We start from the raw sequence: 26,414 nt of genomic DNA on the forward strand, positions 1-26,414 counted from the left end.
CGATCCAAAGCTCCCCAGCACCCCCGCAAATAAAAATATATATATATAAGAAGAAAAAAATACTATTCTCAATTAGTATTTCTGAAATTTTGCTTTTCTCCCCTGTATCATCCTTAAATGTCCATCACTTCCATTCACTGTCTCTACCTTCATCTTTAATCCATCACGCTTGGAAATCACTATGTGTAATTAGCGAATAGATGGAAGTTTTTGTGCGAACTCCTCCGCTTCTCGATAATCGGTAAAAAATCTTCTTTTTCCCTCCTCCAAAAAAATTATCAGTGTTGCTGGGTGACGCATTATAAATTTATAACCCTTTTCCCATAAAACTTTTTTGGCTGGGTTGAATTCCTTCTTTCTCTTCAAAAGGTTATAACTTATATCAGGATAGAAAAGAACTGCCTTCCCTGCTATCATCAATGGCCCGTTTCTCTTTTTGTCACATTGGGCAGCCACCTTCAGGATCTTTTCTTTATCTTGGTATCTTAAGCATTTTATCAAAATTGATCGTGGATTTTGATCAGCTTGAGGTCTTGACCTTAAGGCTCTATGAGCCCTTTCAATCTCAATTAGAGTTTCCCCTTAAATTTCCAATTTTTCAGGGATCCATTTTTGAAAAAAAATTATTGGATCTTCTCCTTCTATATCTTCTTTAAGTCCAACAATTTTAATATTATTTTGTCTACTAAAATTTTCAAGCTTATCAATTTTTTCCATAAATTGTTTTCTTTCTGATGTTCAGGCAGTAGTATCATCTTCCATTTTATTCATTCTTTCAACCATGTCTTCCATTGTAGTTTCCAAATCTATAATCCTCTTTTCCATTTTTTCCTGTCTTTTTGTCATTTTATCAAACATAATCTCCATATTTATCACTTTTTTATTACTTTTAATGCGTTTAATTTTTCTAATTTACGCATTATTTGCATCAAAGTCTTTTCTATATTTCCAGAAAAGCTTTTACCCCCATCTTCGTCTGATTTTTCCAGAGAATCTGACTCTCCCTCTGATTCACTTTCACTTTCGGTTTCAGTCGTAACTGGGATTTGTAGCTCTGGTTGCTCTCGTTTGCGCATGCTCCTTCTTTCACGTTTGCACAGTTCTCGTTGGTCTTTTTCTTTAGAAATGGTCGATGTTGCCGCAGTTTCCTGTTCTGTATCGCCGGTGGTATGCGCGGTTCTTTGGCAGAAGTGGGCCTTGATTCTGTTCCAACTTGCATTGTCTTCACGGTAGTAGTTTTCTTCATCTTCTGTTTGTAAGGTGTAACTTGAAACAATCTGGAGTAGTTTATAAGTAACTTTTAGAAAGTATTGACTAACTTTTCTTCACTTAAACATTAATTTATTGATTTTTTACGGGAGAGCTGGGTTCCAGCGTCTCGATCCTACGTCATCACATGACATCCCCTCTGCTCTGTTTCTTATCTCCGCATTACTTTCCTCCCTTTTTTCATCCAAACTGTTAAACCTTTTATTCTCCTTCCCGCCTGCGAATACGCCTGCTCTACAATAACCTCAACAAGTTCCAAACCCGGGAAAAAAGACGTTCCAGTGGCTGGCCCATTGGGCAAAGACATTATCTTGATACTGGATCAGCACCCTCAGGGGATAATTGCAGAATTTAAGTCCTCTTTCAGTTCATTGGAATCGAAATTGGATCAAATCAATTCCAAAGTGGAGGATCATGCCCAATGCTTATCAAGTCTCGAGCTTGTGACACAAGATTTGGAACAATGCGTTAATGAGCTGGAAAACATTTGTTCCAGCTCGTGTGATAATAATAACAAGCTAACAGCAGAAGTTACCGACCTGGAAGGCTGAATCGGACATCAGAACCTACGTATCTTGGGCCTGCCGGATTCTATTGAACGTGGACGTCCCACTGAATTTTTCTCCACTCTACTGTGTGAGATTTTCGGGAAGGATATACTGTCAACTCCGCCCGAGATAGCTAGAGCTCACCGTTCCTTAGCACCTAAACCAGCTTCGGGACACAGACCGCGCCCAATCATTTTATGATTTCATCGCTACCAGATGAAAGATCTCCTGGTCAGGAAGGCTCAGTGGAGAAACAATTCAGAGTACAAGGGTCAATTGATTCGTGTTGTTGAGGATTATGCTCCTCAAATTTTGACTCTACGAGCCGAGTATAGAGAAGTTAAGAAGGCGCTAGATAATCATGGATTCAGGCCTTCTCTTCGGTTTCCAGCGTGACTTCGAATCACTCTTCCCAGTGGAGACAAGAAGTGGTTAAATTCGGTTGCAGAAGCTCAGAAATTTATTGATAGCTGCCCTATTACTTTGATTTCTTCGGATTCGGTCTGATAAGCTAGATTAGCGGAGGAGCATTAATTTTATTCCAGTATTCTTCTGTGATTTTTTTTTCAATTCAGTGAATTTTTTTTTACAGTGGTTCGTTGGGTAAAGTCTGTTTACTTGTTTTTATCTTTCTTTTTCTAAATACTAGTTTATATTTTTTTGGATTATTACTTTGAGTCATGCTTAATAAATTTTGGAGGAATTGCTCTATTTTTCACAAAGTATAATATTAGTCTGGAGTGCTAAAAGTTTTGTTTTTTTAAATTGATAAAAGGCGGAGCTGATGATGATGTCATGAGACAACTTTTTGAAGAGCTTGCTGCTGTTTTTCAGTAGCTGTCTTGCTGTGGGTTGGGAGGGAACTCTGTTGGCAATATCATTCATAGAATCTTTAGATATTTTTGTTATTCAGGACATATTTTTGTCCTGTTTTTCTTTGTTTTATACTTTTGTCCCAGAGCTGTTATTCGAATTTCTGACATTGCTTATGCCTATTATCTAGTATCTTTTTAAAGGACAATGGTTAGTCCGTTGAATTTGGTAAGCTGGAATGTTAAGGGATTGAACCATCCTTTTAAAAGAAGGAAGGTGTTTTCACATCTTAATGCAGCAAATGCTTTTTTGCAAGTAACACACATTCGTAGTTCTGATTACTCTCGTCTCATTCAAGATGGGCGGGGCAGCACTTCCATTCTATTTTTCAGGCTAAAGCAGGGGGGGGGGTCTCAATTCTCATAAATCCAAATGTTCCCTTTGAGCTCCATAACAAAGTATCAGATACAAACGGTTGTTTCATCATTGTCTCAGGGAAATCATATAATACATTGGTAATGTTGGCTAACCTATATGCTCCCAATTCAGATGATGTGGAGTTTTTTGATCGTTTCTACTCTCTATTGCCCGAGTTGAGTTCATATTCTCTCATATTGGGTGGCGACTTTAACTGGTGGTTAAATCCAGTTTTGGATCAATCGTCTTCTATTCCCAGACTACCAAGCAAATCTGCTTCATTAATTCAGTCCTTCCTTTCCAATTATGGTATCTTCGATGTATGGCATTTTCTCCACCCAAATGAGAGAGATCATTCATTTTTTTCACATGTTCATCACACTTTTACTAGAATTGATTACTTTTTAATTGATAATAAGTTGATCCCATCTGTCCATTCTTGTGACTATCAGAGTATAATGACTTCAGATCATGCCCCAGTCACCCTGTCTATAATTCTTCCTGGTTCTCCACAAATATATAAGCATTGGTGTTTTATTTCGACCTTACTGTCAGATAATGATTTTGTAAAATTTATGGAGGACCAGTTAATTTTTTCCCAAGTACTAACATATCATCGGAAACTTCAAGTCTGGTTATTTGGGATGTTATGGAAGCATACTTAAGGGGTCAAATAATTTCCTACTCTGCGAATTTGAAAAGAAGGACCTATAAAGAGCGATTAGATCTGGTCAATCAAATCAAAGAAACAGACCAACTATATGCTCAAACCAAAAATCCGGAGCTGTATTAAGAAACGAGAGGAACTTCAAACTAAGTTTGACCTTATATCCACTCACCCAATTGAACGCCAACTTTTGGAAAGTAAGAGCTGATTTTATATCCGTGGTGGTAAATCTAGTAAATTGTTAGTCAACCAACTAAGACACTTTGAAGTTAAACAACACATTACAAGAATTTGAATGGGAAATAGGAATATTACCTAGAATCACTCTGAAATCAATGACACATTCAGGAATTTTTATTCCCGACTCTATATTTCTGAATCTTTAAATGAGAACGTTTTGGTGGAGAATTTCTTAAATAGTCTAAATACTCCTACACTTTCTCCTGATCTCAAAACAAAGCTGAATGAGCCAATATCACTAGAGGAAATATCCTCAGCCATTTCTATACAGCAGACTGGTAAATCTCCTGGACCTGATGGGTCCTCTGTAGAATTCTATAAATCATTTTCCTCATTGCTTTCACCTCAACTAACCTCGGCCTTATCTGACTGGTTTAAACAAGGTAAGTTGTCAGCATCATTTAATGTGGCATGTATCATTCCTTTAGTGAAAAAAGGCAAAGGTCCAACAGAGTCTTCTTCATATAGCCCGATCTCTTTGTTAAATGTTCATGTTACAATTTTGGCTAGTTTTGTCCCATAGATTGGAGAACATTCTACCTTTAATTGTTTCTGAAGACCAAACTGGTTTTATTAAAAATTGTCTCCCTTTTATCAATATATGATGTCTATTTAATATCTTATACTCACCTTCAGCTGGGATTCCTGAATGTGTCATTTCTTTAGACGTGGAGAAAGCTTTTGATTGTATGGAGTGGAACTATCTCTTTGCGGATTTAGAAAAATTTGATCTTGGACAAAATTTTGTTATGTGGAATAAATTGTTATACTCCCATCTCACTGCCTCTGTTTTGACTAACTCTCAGTAATCCCAACCTTTCAGCCTTTAACGTGGCACCCGGCAAGGGTACCCTTTAAATCCCTTACTCTTTGATCTGGCCACAGAGCCATTGGCAATTGCACTGATCTGATGGGGATTTGGAGGGGGGTGTTGAGTAGAAAGTCTCTCTTCATGCTGATGATCTTTTACTTTTTATATCAAACCCGACTACCTCCTTATCCCCAATGTTTTTTCTCCTTAACAAACTTAGCCAGTTTTCCAGATACAAACTTAATTTACATAAGAGTGAGCTCTTCCCAATAAACAGAGCAGCACAAATGTTAGAGTTTTACAGCCTCCCTCTTAAAGTAATGAATAATCAATTTACTTACTTTGGCATTACAGTACCAAGGAACTATAAATGCCCTTTTGGAGAAAATTTTACTAAACTCTTAAATCATATAAAAAAGAGTCTAGTACAATGGTCACCCCTGTCTATAACTCTGATGGGTTGTATTAATGTCGCTAAAATGTATATCCTTCCTAAAATTTTATACTTATTTCAATCTTTACCAATTTTTATTTCTGAAGCTTTCTTCGACTCATTAGACTCAATTATTTTGTCCTATATATGGAAGGGCATACGTCCCTGATTAAATAAAGTTGACCTTCAAAAACCTAAAAGTGTAGGGGGTATGGCCTTGCCCAATTTCCGCTTATATTACTGGGCAACCAACATACGTTCTCTTATTTTTTGGTCTTACTTTCATAATTGGTCTGACTGCCCAATATGAGTGGCAATGGAGTTGAATTGCAAGAAGAATTTCTCTTTCTCTGCACTTCCTTGCCATCTGCTCAAACCAATTGTTAATCCTGTTATCAGGCACACGTTGAGAATATGGGCTCAGTGTACAAAGTGTAATGGTCTTCACGGTTTCTCTCTCTTTAGTCCTATCTTACATAATCACCTCTTTCAGCCTTCTGTGCATGATTTAACATTTCAAGTCTGGCACAGAAAAGGCATTAGGTGCTTAGAAGATCTTTTTATAAACAACCGCTTTGCATCTTTTGAACAATTGTCTGCAAAGTTCAATCTACCCAACACTCATTTCTTTAAATATCTCCAGATTAGACATTTTATCAACACTTTAGTATCAAACTTCCCTGAGATACCCGATAAAAATGTTGACTTGTTTCTTTGCATGAATCCATTGTGTAAATCCATTATCTACTATTCGAGATAAGTTAGCAACTTTGTGGCGAGCCCACCCCTTGACAAAATTAAAACTGCCTAGGAGCAAGATTTAAATTTTCCTTTGTCTGATGATGTACGGGATTCAATTCTCAAGTCAGTTAATTCAACTTCTTTATGTGCTTGCCATTGTCTGTTACAGTTTAGGTTGTACACAGGGCTCATACGACTAAAACTAAAGTATCGTGTATCTATCCAGACATTAGTCCCTGTTGCGACAAGTGTAACGGGGGCGAGGCTTCCCTTATTCATATGTATTGGACTTGTCCTGGCTTGGAGAAATACTGGAGAGATGTCTTTCAAACTTTATCCCATATACTTAATTACTATTTGGAACCTAACCCTCTGATTGCTCTTTTCGGCACCTCAGGAGAGGTTGACACGCATCTGAGTCCGACTAAACGTCGTGCACTGTCTTTCACCTCTCTTTTAGCCAGATGCAGTCCTGCTTAGGTGGAGAGATGCTGCCCCACCCACTCATGCTCAATGCTCAGAGACATTATGTCCTGCTTAGAGCTTGAAAAGATTCATTATTCACTCCTTAATTCGGACATAAAGTTCCAAAGGGTGTGGGGACCATCTCGTGAATATTTTCATAATTCTTGCTTAGATTAAAAGTCCATCACTTTTTCCTCTTCCGCATTTAAATCCCTTACTTTCTGCTTCTTTCAGTTAAGATTTATGGCTTTTGATGTGTAAACATATTATAGATTAGGTAGTAGGCAATATACCTTCTTTTTATAAATACAGCTCTGTGGAGATAAAAGTTCTGTTTAACTTTCCTATATATTGTAAGGTTGGCATGGAGTCAGGCAATGGGAGGGTGGGGTGGTAACTAACTATATATGATTCTACCATGGGTGCTTTTTTGTTAACTGTTATGAACTGTACATTTGATACCTTTGTTTTGCATTGTGGGGTGTATGGGGTGTCATGGAGGGGTAGCACCTCTGGTGTGGGAACCTGTCGCGTCCTTTTCAGGCGGTTTGTCCACCTTTGGTTGGCACCCAGCACTCGGTTCTCATCTGTGGCTCCCTGTAGCTGTTTACATGTGACGGTGGTCACACCCTGGGCAACGGCTTCGACAAGCCAGCAAAACCAGGTGAGGGTAACAGACGGGTCTCAGACCCCTGGTGAGATAGGGAGATGCCTATCCCAGCAGGTGAAGACAGAATCCAGTGGATTGAGCAGACGAGACCAATGGAAGGTCCAACGGTCAAGAAGGCAGTCTCTGCAAGCGTCGTGGAACGTGTAGAGCATGACTAGACACAGAAGACGTTCTGGTCATCGCGAGAGAGTTGAGGCTGACACTGCACAACTCTCCCTCACTTAAACCCAAAAGCGCTAGTCTCAACACCATCATCAGCTGGCTGGTGGTGCAGTGACATCAGTGCCGGACTCCGGAGTGAAGGTTCCTGAGTGCGAATCCAGTCACCTGGGCACACTTTCCATCCGTGCCTCGTTGAGTGTCGAGCTCGCAACTCGACCTCGTAAAAAGTACTAATGGTGTTGAGGTCTTCATCGATGATGATGGACAAACCTTTGCACTTTACAAACTTCTTCTTCATTGGGTTTTTTTCCATTGTAAAAACTAATTTCTAAAAATTTTTTAAAAAAGAAATCAGATGGGAGAGGGGAAGAAGTGTGTGCCTTCAGGCTTCTGTACCTCCTTCTTGACGGTAACCGTGTGAAGAGGGCACGTCCTGGGTGATGGGGATCCTTCCTAAGGCACCGCTCCCTGAAGATGTCCTGGATACCCCCCAGGCTGGTGCCCATGACAAAGATGACTAATTTTACAAGTTTCTGCAACTTATTTCGATCTTGTGAAGTAGTCCCCACCCCCACCACAATACAGCCAGTCAGAATGCTCTCCATGATGCATTTGTACAAGTTTTCAAGTGTTTTGTTGACAAACCAAATCTCCTCAAACTCCAAGTGAAATATAGCTTCTGTCTTGCCTTCTTCATAGCTGCATCAATATAAGACCATAAGACATAGAGGCAGAATTGGGCCATTTGGCTGATCCTTTCCTCCCCTTTTCAGCCCCACCCCCTGGCCTTCTCCCCGTAACCTTTGATGCCCTGTCCAATCAAGAACCTGTCAAGCTCTGCCTTAAATACCCCTAATGACCTGGCCTCCACAGCTGCCTATGGTAAAAAATGCCACAAGTTCACCACCCAAGAAATTTTTCCACATCCTTGTTTTAAATGGCCACCCCTCTATCTTGTGTCCCCTTGTCCTAGACTCCCCACCATGGGAAACCTCATCCTTCTGAATTCCAATGAGTACAGACCCAGAGCCAACAAACGCTCCTCGTATGATAGACCTTTCATTCCTGGAGTCATCCTTGTGAACTTCCTCTGGATCCTCTTCAATGCCAGCACATCTTTTCCAAGATGAGGGGCCCAAAACTGTTCACAATACTCAAGGTGAGGCCTCACCAGTGCCTTATAAAGCCTCAGCATCACATCCCTGCTCTTGTATTCTAGACCTCTTGAAATGAATGCTAACATGGCATTTGCCTTCCTCACCACCAACTCTACCTGCAAGTTAACCTTCAGGGTGTTCTGTACAAGGATTCCCAAGTCCATCTGAATCTCAGATTTTTGGATTTTCTCCCCATTTAGAAAATAGTCTACACATTTATTTCTATTACCAAAGTGCATGACCATGCATTTTCCAACATTGTATTTTATTTGCCACTTTCTTGCCCATTCTCCTAATCTGTCTAAGTCCTTCTGCAGCCTTCCTGTTTCCTCAACACTACCTGCCCCTCCACCAATCTTTGTATCATCTACAAACTTGGCAACAAAACCATCTATTCCATCATCTAAATCACTGATAGAGCATAAAGACAAGTGGTCCCAACATGGACCCCTGTGGAACACCACTAGTCACTGGCAGTCAACCGGAAAAGGATCCTTTTATTCCCACTCGCTGCCTCTACCAATCAGCCAATGCTCTAACCATCCCAGTAGCTTTCCTGTAAGACCATAGGCTCTAAACTTGGTAAGCAGCCTCATGTGTGACACCTTGTCAAAGTCCGTCTGAACATCCAAATATACAACATCCACTGCATCCCCTTTATCTATCATATTTGTAATCTCCTCAAAGAATTCCAGCAAGTTTGTCAGGCAAGTTTTCCCCTTAAGGAAACCATGCTGACTTTGTCCTGTGTCATCAAGTACTCTATAACCTTATCCTTAGCGATTGACTCCAACATTTTCTCAACCACTGAGGTCAGGCTAACTGGTCTATAATTTCCTTTCTGCTGCTTCCCTCCCTTCTTAGTGAGTGGGGTGACAATTGTAATTTTCCAGTCCTCCGGCACCATGCCAGAGTCCAATGATTTTTGAAAGATCATTACTAATGCCTCCACAATCTCTACTGCTACCTCTCTAAGAACCCAAGGGTGCAGTTCCTCTGGTCCAGGTAACTTATGTACCCTTTGGCCTTATAACTTTTCGAGCATCTTTTCGCTTGTAACAGTAACTGCACTCACTTCTCTTCCCTCACACCCTTCAACATCAGGCATACTGTTAGTGTCTTCCATAGTGAAGACTGATGCAAAGTACTTCATTAGTTCATCTGCCATCTCCTTGTCCCCCATTATTATTTCTCTAGCCTCATTTTCTAGTAGTCCTATATCCACTCTCATCTCTCTTTTATTTTTTACATACTTGAGAAAGCTTTTACTATCCACTTTGATATTGTTTGCTGACTTGACTTCATATTTCATCTTTTCACTCCTAATGGTTCTTTTAGTTCCTCTCTAGGTCTTTAAAAGCTTCCCAATCCTCTGTCTTCCTGCTGAGTTTAACTTTGTTCTATGCCCTTTCTTTTGCTTTTACATTAGCTTTGACTTCCCTTGTCAGCCACGGTTGCGCTATTTTGCCAATTGAGTATTTCTTCATTTTTGGAATACACATGTCCAGCATCTTCTTCATTTTTCACAGAAACGCACGCCATTGCTGCTCTGCTGTTATCCCTGCCAGCAGCTCCTTCCAGTTTACTTTGGCCAACTCCTCTCTCATACCACTGTAATTTCCCTTACTCCACTGAAATACTGCTACATCAGACTTTACTTGCTCCCTATCAAATTTTAAGTTCAACCCAATCATACTGTGATCACTGGCTCCTAAGGGTTCTTTTACCTTGAGCTCCCTAATCTCCTCTGGTTCACTTACATAACACCCAATCCAGTAGAGCTGATCCCCTAGTAGGCTCAATGACAAACTGCTCTAAAAAGCCACACTCACTCTCTTGGGCATTTACCACACTCACTCTCTTGTGTTTACCAACTTGGTTTTCCCAATCAACCTTCATGTTGAAATCCCCCATGACTATCACAACATTGCCCTTTTTACATGCCTTTTCTATTTCCTGTTGTAATCTGTGGTCCACATCCCAGCTACTGTTGGGAGATTTGTATATAACTGCCATCAAAGTCCTAATCGGTTAGTCCTGATGAAGAGTCTCTGCCCAAAACGTCGACAGTGCTTCTCCCTATAGATGCTGCCTGGCCTGCTGTGTTCCACCAGCATTTTGTGTGTGTTGTTGTTTGAAAATAAATCTGAAGGGTTTCTACAGTTATATTAATAGCAAAAGGATAGTGAGGGATAAAATTGGTCCCTTCGAGAATCAGAGTGGACAGCTAGTGTGAGATTTTGAATAATTTCTTTTCTTCGGTATTCACTAAGGAGAAGGATATTGAATTGTGTAAGGTAAGGGAAACAAGTAGGGAAGTTATGGAAACTATGAAAATTAAAGAGGAGGAAGTACTGGCAATTTTATGGAATATAAAAGTGGATAAATCTCCAGGTCCTGACAGGATATTCCATAGCACCTTGAGGGAAGTTAGTGTAGAAATAGCAGGGGCTCTGACAGAAATATTTCAAATGTCATTAGAAACGGGGATGGTGCCAGAGGATTGGTGTATTGCTCATGTGGTTCCATTGTTTAAAAAGGGTTCTAAGAGTAAACCTAGCAATTATAGGCTTGTCAGTTTGATGTCAGTGGTCAGTAAATTAATGGAAAGTATTCTTAGAGATGGTATTTATAATTATCTGGATAGACAAGGTCTGATTAGGAACAGTCAGCATGGATTTGTGTGTGGAAGTTCACGTTTGACAAATCTTATTGAATTTTTTGAAGAGGTTACAAGGGAAGTTGATGAGGGTAAAGCAGTGAATGTTGTCTATATGGACTTCAGTAAGGCCTTTGACAAGGTTCTGCACGAAAGGTTAGTTAGGAAGGTTCAATCGTTAGGTATTACCATTGAAGTAGTAAAATGGATTCAACAGTGGCTGGATGGGAGAAGCCAGAGAGTAGTGGTGGATAACTGTTTGTCAGGTTGGAGGTTGGTGACTAGTGGTGTGCCTCAGGGATCTGTACTGGGTCCAATGTTGTTTGTCATCTACATTAATGATCTGGATGATGGGGTGGTAAATTGGATTAGTAAGTATGCAGATGATACTAAAATAGGTGGCATTGTGGATAATGAAGTAGGTTTTCAAAGCTTGCAGAGAGATTTAGGCCAGTTAGAAGAATGGGCTGAAAGATGGCAGATGGAGTTTAATGCTGATAAGTGTGAGGTGCTACATTTTGGTAGGAATAATCCAAATAGGACATACATGGTAAATGGTAGGGCATTGAAGAATGCAGTGGAACAGAGTGATCTAGGAATAATGGTGCATAGTTCCTGAAGGTGGAATCTCATGTGGATAGGGTGGTGAAGAAAGCTTTTGGTATGCTGGCCTTTATAAATCAGAGCATTGAGTATAGGAGTTGGGATGTAATGTTAAAATTGTACAAGGCATTGGTGAGGCCAAATTTGGAGTATTGTGTACAGTTCTGGTCACCGAATTATAGGAAAGATGTTAACAAATTAGAGAGAGTACAGAGAAGATTTACTGGAATGTTACCTAGGTTTCAGCACCTAAGTTACAGGGAAAGGCTGAACAAATTAGGTCTTTATTCTTTGGAGTATAGAAGGTTGAGAGGGGACTTGATAGAGGTATGTAAAATAATGAGGGGGATAGATCGAGTTGACGTGGATAGGCTTTTTCCATTGAGAGTAGGGGAGATTCAAACAAGAGGACATGATTTGAGAGTTGGGGGCAAAAGTTTAAGGGTAACATGAGGGGGAATTTCTTTACTCAAAGAGTGGTAGCTGTGTGGAACAAGCTTCCAGTAGAAGTGGTAGAGGCAGGTTTGATATTGTCATTTAAAGTAAAATTGGATAGGTATATGGACAGGACAGGAATGGAGGGTTATGGGCTGAGTGCGGGTCAGAGGGACTAGGTGAGAGTAAGCGTCGGCACGGCTGAGATGGCCCGTTTCCATGCTGTAATTGTTATATGGTTATACGATTATATAAAAGCCAGGACAAACAGGCTCTGGGACAGCTTCTTCCACTAGGCCATCAGACTCGTGCTGACATAACTGTATTTCTATGTTATATTGACTGTCCTGTTGTACATAATATTTATTATAAATTACTATAAATTGCACATTGCACATTTAGACAGAGAGATAATATAAAGATTTTTACTCATGCTTATTAAGTAATAAAATCAATTCAATTCAACTCAGCCTACAAGGATTCAACATCTTCCAATCGTATATCACATCTTTCCACTGATTTGATGCCATTCTTTTCCAGAAGAGCCACACCACCCCCTCTGCCTACCTTCCTATCCCTCTGATACAATGTGTAACCTTGGTCATTCAGCTCCCAGCTACAACCATCCTTCAGCCATGATTCAGTGATGGCCACAACATCATACCTGACAATCTGTAATTGTGCTACAAGATCATCCACCTTATTTCCTATACTCCGCACATCGAGTACTGTATTTTCTCCCCTTTTTGATTCTGATCGCTCGATGAGGATCGGTTTGTGTTCCCTCGTTCTACCCTTTCTGAAGTCCACAGTCAGCTCTTTGGTCTTGTTGACATTGAGTGCCAGGTTGTTGCTGCGGCACCACTCAACTAGCTGGAATACTTCGCTGGAATAGTCCAGTTGATGTTTCAGGGTTCCTTCAGCATTTTATGTGTGTTGCATGGGTGTAGAGAGAGGGGGCTCAGCACACATCCCTGTGAAGTGCCAGTGAGGTGGTGAAACTGTCCTAGACCCTGGTGAGACGTGCTTTCAGGCTTTGTATCTTCTGCCCAATGGAAGAGAAAATGCCTGGGGTGGGTGAGGTCTTTGATTATGTTGCTTGCTTTACTCAAGCAGGAAGAAGTGTGGACAGAGTTTTTGGAGGGGAGGCTGGTTTCTGTGGTGTCTGAGCTGTGTTCACAGCTCCCCGCAGTCTCTTGCAGACATGTGCAGAGCTTTCACCAGACCAAGCAGTGAACCCTGGGCACTTTCTGGGATGCATCTGTAAAGAATGGTGACGGTTGATGGAGACACGTTGAATTTCCTCAGTTTTCTGAGCAACTACGGTAAGATGGACTCTTGACATCACAATCTACTTGTCGATATAGACAACAGTCCATATCATGATTTCCGGAATGGGGTTGCATCATCTGTGCAAATCTATGAGTTGATAAAATTCTATTTTGTATATCGGTTTATTCCCATTCCATGTGAATTCCACAGGAACAAATTTATTCCATTTCTCAGATTTTCAGATCATGATCCAGGAAATCTGTAAGAGTGTATTTTTATACCCAACTCAGCCATAACTCAGGGTTTGCCTGTACTGTCACACTGTAGGATATGCCCAGCCATAACTCAGGGTTCACCTGTAGTGTCAGACTGTAGGAATATGCCCAGCCACAACTCAGGGTTTGCCTGTACTGTCATGCTGTAGGATATGCCCAGCCATAACTCAGGGTTCGCCTGTACTATCAGACTGTAGGATATGCCCAGCCATAACTCAGGGTTCGCCTGTACTGTCAGACTGTAGGGTATACAATACATAGGACTGTAAGTATTACTGAATTGCAATAGAGGCTATGTGCAGTACAGCAGTATAACATAATCACACTGCTACAGTTGTTCATACAGAACTTGCTGTACAACCATAAACAGGCACTGTAGACTTACTGCACACAGACACCCCCCTCCCGATATACACCTTCCAATACACATATAGTGCTATAAAAAGTGTTCCACCCCCTGGAAATTTTCATGTTTTATTGCCTTACCATATTGAATCACCGTGCATTTAATTTGGCCTTTTTGACACTGATCAACAGGAAAAGACTCTCTTGTGTCAAAATGAAAACAGATCTCCACAAAGTGATCTAAATTATTTACAAACATAAAGCACAAAATAATTGATTGCTTAAGTATTCACCCCCTTCAAGTCAGCAATTATTATATGTATTTAGAAGATTCAAGACAGTATTTCGTACATTCAGTGTAAAAAAAAGCCAAATTAAATCCACTGTGATTTACTGTTGTAAAACAATAAAACATGAAAACTTCCAAGGGGGTGGAAAACGTTTTAAAGGCACTGTACACGCCTCTGACACACATAACTCTCTCTCACACACACACTCATGCATCATAGCAACACTCAACAACACCCACACATCTCTCTCACACACGCACACACACACACAGAATAAACACCTCTCACTCAAACACACAAGAACACCATTCTCACACACACAGACAGACTGCCCTCCCTCACACAGACAGACCGTTCTCTCTCTCACAGACAGACCGTTCTCTCACACACACAGACAGACCGCTCTCTCTCTCTCACACAGACAGACCGTTCTCTCTCTCAGACAGACCGCTCTCTCTCTCTCACAGACAGACTGTTCTCTCTCTCACACAGACTGTTCTCTCTTTCACACAGACTGTTCTTTCTCTCTCTCTCACAGACTGTTCTCACTCTCACAGACAGACCGCTCTCTCACTCTCACAGACAGACCGTTCTCTCTCTCACAGACAGACCGTTCTCTCTCTCACACAGACAGACCGTTCTCTCTCGCACAGACAGACCGTTCTCTCCCTCACAGATAGACCGTTCTCTCTCTCACAGACAGACCGTTCTCTCCCTCACACAGACAGACCGTTCTCTCTCTCACACAGACAGACCGTTCTCTCTCTCTCACACACAGACCGTTCTCTCCCTCACACAGACAGACCGTTCTCTCTCTCTCACACACAGACCGTTCTCTATCTCACACAGACCGTTCTCTCTCTCACACAGACAGACCGTTCTCTCTCGCTCACACAGACCGTTCTCTCTCTCACACAGACAGACCGTTCTCTCTCTCTCACAGACAGACCGTTCTCTCTCTCACAGACAGACCGTTCTCTCTCTCTCTCACATGGACAGACCGTTCTCTCTCTCTCACACAGACAGACCGTTCTCTCCCTCACACAGACAGACCGTTCTCTCTCTCACACAGACAGACCGTTCTCTCTCTCTCACACACAGACCGTTCTCTCCCTCACACAGACAGACCGTTCTCTCTCTCTCACACACAGACTGTTCTCTATCTCACACAGACCGTTCTCTCTCTCACACAGACAGACCGTTCTCTCTCGCTCACACAGACCGTTCTCTCTCTCACACAGACAGACCGTTCTCTCTCTCTCACAGACAGACCGTTCTCTCTCTCACAGACAGACCGTTCTCTCTCTCACACACAGACAGACCGTTCTCTCTCTCTCACACAGACAGACCGTTCTCTCTCTCACAGACAGACCATTCTCTCTCTCACAGACAGACCGTTCTCTCTCTCACACAGACAGACCGTTCTCTCTCTCACAGACAGACCGTTCTCTCTCTCACAGACAGACCGTTCTCTCTCTCACACAGACAGACCGTTCTCTCTCTCACAGACAGACCGTTCTCTCTCTCACAGACAGACCGTTCTCTCTCTCACACAGACAGACCGTTCTCTCTCTCACAGACAGACCGTTCTCTCTCTCACACAGACAGACCGTTCTCTCTCTCTCACACGGACAGACCGTTCTCTCTCTCTCACACGGACAGACCGTTCTCTCTCTCACAGACAGACCGTTCTCTCTCTCTCACAGACAGACCGTTCTCTCTCTCACACAGACAGACCATTCTCTCTCTCTCACACAGACAGACCGTTCACTCTCTCTCTCACAGACAGACCGTTCACTCTCTCTCACACAGACAGACCGTTCTCTCTCTCTCACAGACAGACCATTCTTTCCCTCACACAGACAGACTGTTTTCTCCCTCACACAGACAGACCGTTCTCTCCCTCACACAGACAGACCGTTCTCTCTCTCTCACACGGACAGACTATTCTCTCTCTCACACAGACAGACCATTCTCTCCCTCACACAGACAGACCGTTCTCTCCCTCACACAGACAGACCGTTCTCTCTCTCTCACACAGACAGACCATTCTCTCTCTCACACAGACAGACCATTCTCTCTCTCTCACACAGACAGACCATTCTCTCTCTCACAGAGAGACCATTCTCTCCCTCACACAGACAGACCGTTCTCTCCCTCACACAGACAGACCGTTCACTCCCTCACACAGACAGACCGTTCTCCTCTCTCTCACACAGACAGACCGTTCTCTCTCTCACACAGACAGACCGTTCTCTCTCACACAGACAGACCGTTCTCTCTCTCTCACAGACAGACCATTCTCTCCCTCACACAGACAGACCATTCTCTCTCTCTCACACGGACAGACTATTCTCTCTCTCGCACAGACAGACCGTTCTCTCCCTCACAGATAGACCGTTCTCTCTCTCACAGACAGACCGTTCTCTCCCTCACACAGACAGACCGTTCTCTCTCTCACACAGACAGACCGTTCTCTCTCTCTCACACACAGACCGTTCTCTCCCTCACACAGACAGACCGTTCTCTCTCTCTCACACACAGACCGTTCTCTATCTCACACAGACCGTTCTCTCTCTCACACAGACAGACCGTTCTCTCTCGCTCACACAGACCGTTCTCTCTCTCACACAGACAGACCGTTCTCTCTCTCTCACAGACAGACCGTTCTCTCTCTCACAGACAGACCGTTCTCTCTCTCTCTCACATGGACAGACCGTTCTCTCTCTCTCACACAGACAGACCGTTCTCTCCCTCACACAGACAGACCGTTCTCTCTCTCACAGACAGACCGTTCTCTCTCTCACACACAGACAGACCGTTCTCTCTCTCTCACACAGACAGACCGTTCTCTCTCTCACAGACAGACCATTCTCTCTCTCACAGACAGACCGTTCTCTCTCTCACACAGACAGACCGTTCTCTCTCTCACAGACAGACCGTTCTCTCTCTCACAGACAGACCGTTCTCTCTCTCACACAGACAGACCGTTCTCTCTCTCACAGACAGACCGTTCTCTCTCTCACAGACAGACCGTTCTCTCTCTCACACAGACAGACCGTTCTCTCTCTCACAGACAGACCGTTCTCTCTCTCACACAGACAGACCGTTCTCTCTCTCTCACACGGACAGACCGTTCTCTCTCTCTCACACGGACAGACCGTTCTCTCTCTCACAGACAGACCGTTCTCTCTCTCTCACAGACAGACCGTTCTCTCTCTCACACAGACAGACCATTCTCTCTCTCTCACACAGACAGACCGTTCACTCTCTCTCTCACAGACAGACCGTTCACTCTCTCTCACACAGACAGACCGTTCTCTCTCTCTCACAGACAGACCATTCTTTCCCTCACACAGACAGACTGTTTTCTCCCTCACACAGACAGACCGTTCTCTCCCTCACACAGACAGACCGTTCTCTCTCTCTCACACGGACAGACTATTCTCTCTCTCACACAGACAGACCATTCTCTCCCTCACACAGACAGACCGTTCTCTCCCTCACACAGACAGACCGTTCTCTCTCTCTCACACAGACAGACCATTCTCTCTCTCACACAGACAGACCATTCTCTCTCTCTCACACAGACAGACCATTCTCTCTCTCACAGAGAGACCATTCTCTCCCTCACACAGACAGACCGTTCTCTCCCTCACACAGACAGACCGTTCACTCCCTCACACAGACAGACCGTTCTCCTCTCTCTCACACAGACAGACCGTTCTCTCTCTCACACAGACAGACCGTTCTCTCTCACACAGACAGACCGTTCTCTCTCTCTCACAGACAGACCATTCTCTCCCTCACACAGACAGACCATTCTCTCTCTCTCACACGGACAGACTATTCTCTCTCTCACACAGACAGACCGTTCTCTCTCTCTCACAGACAGACCATTCTTTCCCTCACACAGACAGTTTTCTCTCTCTCACAGACAGACCGTTCTCTCTCTCTCTCACAGAGAGACCATTCTCTCCCTCACACAGACAGACCGTTCACTCCCTCACACACAGACCATGCTCTCTCTCTCACAGACAGACCGTTCTCTCTCTCTCACACGGACAGACCGTTCACTCTCTCTCACACAGACAGACCGTTCTCTCTCTCTCACACAGACAGACCGTTCTCTCTCTCTCACAGACAGACCATTCTTTCCCTCACACAGACAGACTATTTTCTCCCTCACACAGACAGACCGTTCTCTCCCTCACACAGACAGACTGTTCTCTCTCTCTCACACGGACAGACTATTCTCTCTCTCTCACAGACAGACCGTTCTCTCCCTCACACAGACAGACCGTTCTCTCTCTCTCACAGACAGACCATTCTTTCCCTCACACAGACAGACAGTTTTCTCTCTCTCACAGACAGACCGTTCTCTCTCTCTCTCAGAGACCATTCTCTCCCTCACACAGACAGACCGTTTTCTCTCTCACACAGACAGACCATTCTCTCTCTCACACAGACAGACCGTTCTCTCTCTCACAGACAGACCATTCTCTCCCTCACACAGACAGACCGTTCTCTCCCTCACACAGACAGACCGTTCTCCCTCACACAGACAGACCGTTCTCTCTCTCTCTCACAGACAGACCGTTCTCTCTCACACAGACAGACCATTCTCTCTCTCACAGACAGACCGTTCTCTCTCACACAGACAGACCGTTCTCTCTCTCTCAGACAGACCGTTCTCTCTCACACAGACAGACCGTTCTCTCTCACACAGACAGACCGTTCTCTCTCACACACAGACAGACCGTTCTCTCTCTCTCACACGGACAGACCGTTCTCTCTCTCACACAGTCAGACCGTTCTCTCTCTCACAGATAGACCGTTCTCTCTCTCACACAGACAGACCGTTCTCTCTCTCTCACACAGACAGACTCTCTCTCACACACAGACAGACCGTTCTCTCTCTCTCACACACAGACCGTTCTCTCTCTCTCACACACAGACCATTCACTCTCACACTTACACTCATCACAAACTCACGGAGTTGCATTACCGTCATGGCACTGGAAGTTTGTTCCACAGTTGACGGGCTCCTCCTCACAGTTGCCCGTGACAGGACATGGCTGCTGCTCTGACAGGACATCAGTGCACGTCCTGCCGCCGAACTGCCCAAACTGGATTATGCTCCTTGACCGATACTGTTCAGAAAGTAAACGTCAGTCACACCATCTCAAAGCACGTTGGTGGGGACTTTCCCTCAATGATCATGTCTGGTCCCTACGGCTCCTCACTACCACGTCCATACCTGGAAGGTCAAGGGCAGAGTGTGCCAGGATCCCCTCCAGCTCACACACCGTCCTGATCTGGAAATCCTCGCTGGCTCTGAATTTCAAACTCTGCCCCCCCACACAAAACACGGTGTGAGGACCTCCACCATGGGATACACTGACGGCCAGTAACACCCCCCAACCCACGTTACCTCAGTGCATCTGCCAGATTCAGGTTTATTATCAATGACATGTGTTGTGAAAATTGTGTTTCAGCAGAAATATTGTGCAATAACAAAAAAGATTAACATAAGTTGCAAACATTTATGAGCAAAATAAATGAGGGTTATTGAGTTACTGAGGATGGGCTCTTGGACCGTTCAGAAATCTGATGGTGCAGGGAGAAGAAGCTGTTCCTAAAAATTCAAGAGAATGAGGCTCCTGTGATGCAGCCCCAGTGGTAGGAATGAGGAGAGGTCATGTCTGGTGAGTTGAGGGCCCTTTCTGATCAACGTTGCCTTCCTGGAAAACTGCAATTTGTTTGTAGGGAAATTTGTCCCATGAACGAGCAGGCTGATTCTACAAACACCACCCCCAACCGCAGCCGCTTACAATCCAGGGCATTAGATACACCGCACCAGACTCTCCTCCACACATACATCTGCAAAACACAGTCTCTATAACAAACTCTCCAATGTAAATAGATCTGCAAAACACAGTCTCCATACCAAACTCTCCACCGTACATACATCTGCAAAACACAGTCTCTATACCAAACTCTCCACTGTAAATATATCTGCAAAACACAGTCTCTGTACCAAACTCTCCTCCACACATACATCTGCAAAACACAGTCTGTATACCAAACTCTCCACCGTACATACATCTGCAAAACACAGTCTCCATACCAAACTCTGCACCGTACATACATCTGCAAAACACAGTCTCCATACCAAACTCTCCACCGTACATACATCTGCAAAACACAGTCTTTATACCAGACTCTCCACTGTACATACATCTGCGAAACACAGTATCCATACCAAACTCTCCACCGTACATACATCTGCAAAACACAGTCTCTATACCAAACTCTCCACCGTACATATATCTGCGAAACAGTCTCCATACCAAACTCTCCACCGTACATACATCTGCAAAACACAGTCTCTATACCAAACTCTCCACCGTTCACACATCTGCAAAACACAGTCTCATTACCAAACTCTCCACCGTACATACATCTGCGAAACACAGTCTCCATACCAAACTCTCCACCGTACATACATCTGCAAAACACAGTCTCCATACCATACTCTCCACCGTACATACACCTGCAAAACACAGTCTCTATACCAAACTCTCCACCATTCACACATCTGCAAAACACAGTCTCATTAGCAAACTCTCCACCGTACATACATCTGCGAAACACAGTCTCCATACCAAACTCTGCACCGTACATACATCTGCAAAACACAGTCTCCATACCAAACTCTCCACCGTACATATATCTGCGAAACAGTCTCCATACCAAACTCTGCACCGTACATACATCTGCAAAACACAGTCTCCATACCAAACTCTCCACCATACATACATCTGCAAAACACAGTCTTTATACCAGACTCTCCACCGTACATACATCTGCAAAACAGTCTCCATACCAAACTTTCCACCATAAGAACATCTGCAAAACAGTCTCTGTACCAAACTCTCCACATACATACATCTGCAAAACACAGTTTCCATACCAAACTCTCCACTGTACATCCATCTGCAAAACACAGTCTCTATACCAAACTCTCCACATACATACATCTGCAAAACACAGTCTCTATACCAAACTCTCCTCGACACATACATCTGCAAAACACAGTCTCTATACCAAACTCTCCACCATACACACATCTGCAAAACACAGTCTCCATACCAAACTCTCCACCGTACATACATCTGCGAAACACAGTCTCCATACCAAACTCTGCACCGTACATACATCTGCAAAACACAGTCTCCATACCAAACTCTCCACCGTACATACATCTGCAAAACACAGTCCCTATACCAAACTCTCCACCATACACACATCTGCAAAACACAGTCTCCATGCCAAACTCTCCACCGTACATATATCTGCGAAACAGTCTCCATACCAAACTCTGCACCGTACATACATCTGCAAAACAGTCTCCATACCAAACTCTCCACTGTACATACATCTGCAAAAGACAGTCTCTATACCAAACTCTCCACCATACACACATCTGCAAAACACAGTCCCCATACCAAACTCTCCAACGTACATACATCTGCGAAACACAGACTCCATACCAAACTCTCCACCGTACATACATCTGCAAAACACAGTCTCCATACCAAACTCTGCACCGTACATACATCTGCAAAACACAGTCTCCATACCAAACTCTCCAACATACATACATCTGCAAAACACAGTCTTTATACCAGACTCTCCACCGTACATACATCTGCAAAACACAGTCCCTATACCAAACTCTCCACCATACACACATCTGCAAAACACAGTCTCCATACCAAACTCTCCACCGTACATATATCTGCGAAACAGTCTCCATATCGAACTCTCCACCGTACATACATCTGCAAAACACAGTCTCTATACCAAACTCTCCACCATACACACATCTGCAAAACACAGTCTCATTACCAAACTCTCCACCGTACATACATCTGCGAATCACAGTCTCCATACCCAACTCTCCACCGTACATACATCTGCAAAACACAGTCTCCATACCAAACTCTCCACCGTACATACATCTGCAAAACACAGTCTCCATACCAAACTCTCATCCACACATACATCTGCAAAACACAGTCTCTGTACCAAACTCTCCACATACACACATCTGCAAAACACAGTTTCCATACCAAACTCTCCACTGTACATACATCTGCAAAACACAGTCTCTATACCAAACTCTCCACATACATACATCTGCAAAACACAGTCTCCATACCAAACTTTCCACCATAAATACATCTGCGAAACAATCTCTATACCAAACTCTCCACATACACACATCTGCAAAACACAGTTTCCATACCAAACTCTCCACTGTACATCCATCTGCAAAACACAGTCTCTATACCAAATTCTCCACATACATACATCTGCAAAACATAGTCTCTATACCAAACTCTCCACTGTACATACATCTGCAAAACACAGTCTCTGTACCAAACTCTCCACATACACACATCTGCAAAACACAGTTTCCATACCAAACTCTCCACTATACATACATCTGCAAAACACAGTCTCTGTACCATACTCTCCACCATACATACATCTGCAAAACACAGTCTCTATACCAAACTCTCCTCGACACATACATCTGCAAAACACAGTCTCTATACCAAACTCTCCACCATACACACATCTGCAAAACACAGTCTCCATACCAAACTCTCCACCGTACATACATCTGCGAAACACAGTATCCATACCAAACTCTCCACCGTACATACATCTGCAAAACACAGTCTCCATACCAAACTCTCCACCGTACATACATCTGCAAAACACAGTCCCTATACCAAACTCTCCACCATACACACATCTGCAAAACACAGTCTCCATACCAAACTCTCCACCGTACATATATCTGCGAAACAGTCTCCATACCAAACTCTCCACCGTACATACATCTGCAAAACACAGGCTCTATACCAAACTCTCCACCATTCACACATCTGCAAAACACAGTCTCATTACCAAACTCTCCACCGTACATGCATCTGCGAAACACAGTCTCCATACCAAACTCTCCACCGTACATACATCTGCAAAACACAGTCTCCATACCATACTCTCCACCGTACATACATCTGCAAAACACAGTCTCCATAACAAACTTTCCACCATAAATACATCTGCAAAACACAGTCTCTGTACCATACTCTCCACCATACATACATCTGCAAAACAGTATCCATACCAATCTTTCCACCATAAATACATCTGCAAAACAGTCTCTCTACCAAACTCTCCACATACACACATCTGGAAAACACAGTTTCCATACCAAATTCTCCACTGTACATACATCTGCAAAACACAGTCTCTATACCAAACTCTCCACTGTACATACATCTGCAAAACACAGTCTCTGTAGCTAACTCTCCACATACACACATCTGCAAAACACAGTTTCCATACCAAACTCTCCACTGTACATACATCTGCAAAACACAGTCTCTGTACCATACTCTCCACCATACATACATCTGCAAAACACAGTCTTTATACCAAACTCTCCTCCACAAATACATCTGCAAAACACAGTCTCTATACCAAACTCTCCACTGTACATACATCAGCAAAACACAGTCTCTATACCAAACTCTCCACATACATTCATCTGCAAAACACATTCTCCATACCAAACTTTCCACAATAAATACATCTGCAAAACACAGTCTCTGTACCATACTCTCCACCATACATACATCTGCAAAACACAGTCTGTATACCAAACTCTCCACCGTACATACATCTGCAAAACACAGTCTCTATACCAAACTCTCCACCATACACTCATCTGCAAAACACAGTCTCTGTACCAAACTCTCCTCCGCACATACATCTGCAAAACACAGTCTGTATACCAAACTCTCCACCGTACATACATCTGCAAAACACAGTCTCCATACCAAACTCTGCACCGTACATACATGTGCAAAACACAGTCTCCATACCAAACTCTCCACCGTACATACATCTGCAAAACACAGTCTTTATACCAGACTCTCCACCGTACATACATCTGCGAAACACAGTCTCCATACCAAACTCTCCACCGTACATACATCTGCAAAACACAGTCTCTATACCAAACTCTCCACCATACACACAGCTGCAAAACACAGTCTCCATACCAAACTCTCCACCGTACATACATCTGCGAAACACAGTCTCCATACCAAACTCTGCACCGTACATACATCTGCAAAACACAGTCTCCATACCAAACTCTCCACCATACATACATCTGCAAAACACAGTCTTTATACCAGACTCTCCACTGTACATTCATCTGCAAAACAGTCTACATACCAAACTTTCCACCATAAAAACATCTGCAAAACAGTCTCTGTACCAAACTCTCCACATACACACATCTGCAAAACACAGTGTCCATACCAAACTCTCCACTGTACATCCATCTGCAAAACACAGTCTCTATACCAAACTCTCCACATACATACATCTGAAAAACACAGTCTCTATACCAAACTCTCCACTGTACATACATCTGCAAAACACAGTCTCTGTACCAAACTCTCCACATACACACATCTGCAAAACACAGTTTCCATACCAAACTCTCCACTGTACATACATCTGCAAAACACAGTCTCTGTACCATACTCTCCACCATACATAAATCTGCAAAACACAGTCTCTATACCAAACTCTCCTCGACACATACATCTGCAAAACACAGTCTCTATACCAAACTCTCCACCATACACACATCTGCAAAGCACAGTCTCCATACCAAACTCTCCACCGTACATACATCTTCGAAACACAGTCTCCATACCAAACTCTGCACCGTACATACATCTGCAAAACACAGTCTCCATACCAAACTCTCCACCGTAAATATATCTGCGAAACAGTCTCCATACCAAACTCTCCACCGTACATACATCTGCAAAACACAGTCTCTATACCAAACTCTCCACTGTACATACATCTGCAAAACACAGTCTCTGTACCAAACTCTCCACATACACACATCTGCAAAACACAGTTTCCATACCAAACTCTCCACTGTACATACATCTGCAAAACACAGTCTCTGTACCATACTCTCCACCATACATACATCTGCAAAACACAGTCTCTATACCAAACTCTCCTCCACACATACATCTGCAAAACACAGTCTCTATACCAAACTCTCCACTGTACATACATCTGCAAAACACAGTCTCTGTACCAAACTCTCCACATACACACATCTGCAAAACACAGTCCCCATACCAAACTCTCCACTGTACATACATCTGCAAAACACAGTCTCTATACCATACTCTCCACCATACATACAACTGCAAAACACAATCTCTATACCAAACTCTCCACCATACACACATCTGCAAAACACAGTCTCCATACCATACTCTCCACCGTACATACATCTGCGAAACACAGTTTCCATACCAAACTCTCCACTGTACATACATCTGCAAAACACAGTCTCTGTACCATACTCTCCACCATACATACATCTGCAAAACACAGTCTCTATACCAAACTCTCCTCGACACATACATCTGCAAAACGCAGTCTCTATACCAAACTCTCCACCATACACACATCTGCAAAACACAGTCTCCATACCAAACTCTCCACCGTACATACATCTGCGAAACACAGTCTCCATACCAAACTCTGCACCGTACATACATCTGCAAAACACAGTCTCCATACCAAACTCTCCACCGTACATATATCTGCGAAACAGTCTCCATACCAAACTCTCCACCGTACATACATCTGCAAAACACAGTCTCTATACCAAACTCTCCGCTGTACATACATCTGCAAAACACAGTCTCTGTACCAAACTCTCCACATACACACATCTGCAAAACACAGTTTCCATACCAAACTCTCCACTGTACATACATCTGCAAAACACAGTCTCTGTACCATACTCTCCACCATACATACATCTGCAAAACACAGTCTCTATACCAAACTCTCCTCCACACATACATCTGCAAAACACAGTCTCTATACCAAACTCTCCACTGTACATACATCTGCAAAACACAGTCTCTGTACCAAACTCTCCACATACACACATCTGCAAAACACAGTCCCCATACCAAACTCTCCACTGTACATACATCTGCAA

At 43.2% G+C, this 26,414-nt stretch overlaps 1 protein-coding gene across 1 annotated transcript in view; it reads right to left on the minus strand.

Moving 5' to 3' along the window:
* The window catches only part of c9 (complement component 9), a 92,942-nt gene that overhangs the window by 39,944 nt on the left and 26,584 nt on the right, over positions 1-26,414 (minus strand). The window contains exon 3 of the mRNA XM_059974249.1: positions 19,281-19,425. Coding sequence (XP_059830232.1) covers positions 19,281-19,425 — 145 coding nt within the window. The remainder of the gene's footprint in view (positions 1-19,280; positions 19,426-26,414) is intronic.

The sequence above is a fragment of the Hypanus sabinus genome, chromosome 7 (genome assembly GCF_030144855.1).
Source record: "Hypanus sabinus isolate sHypSab1 chromosome 7, sHypSab1.hap1, whole genome shotgun sequence".
NCBI lineage: Eukaryota > Metazoa > Chordata > Chondrichthyes > Myliobatiformes > Dasyatidae > Hypanus > Hypanus sabinus.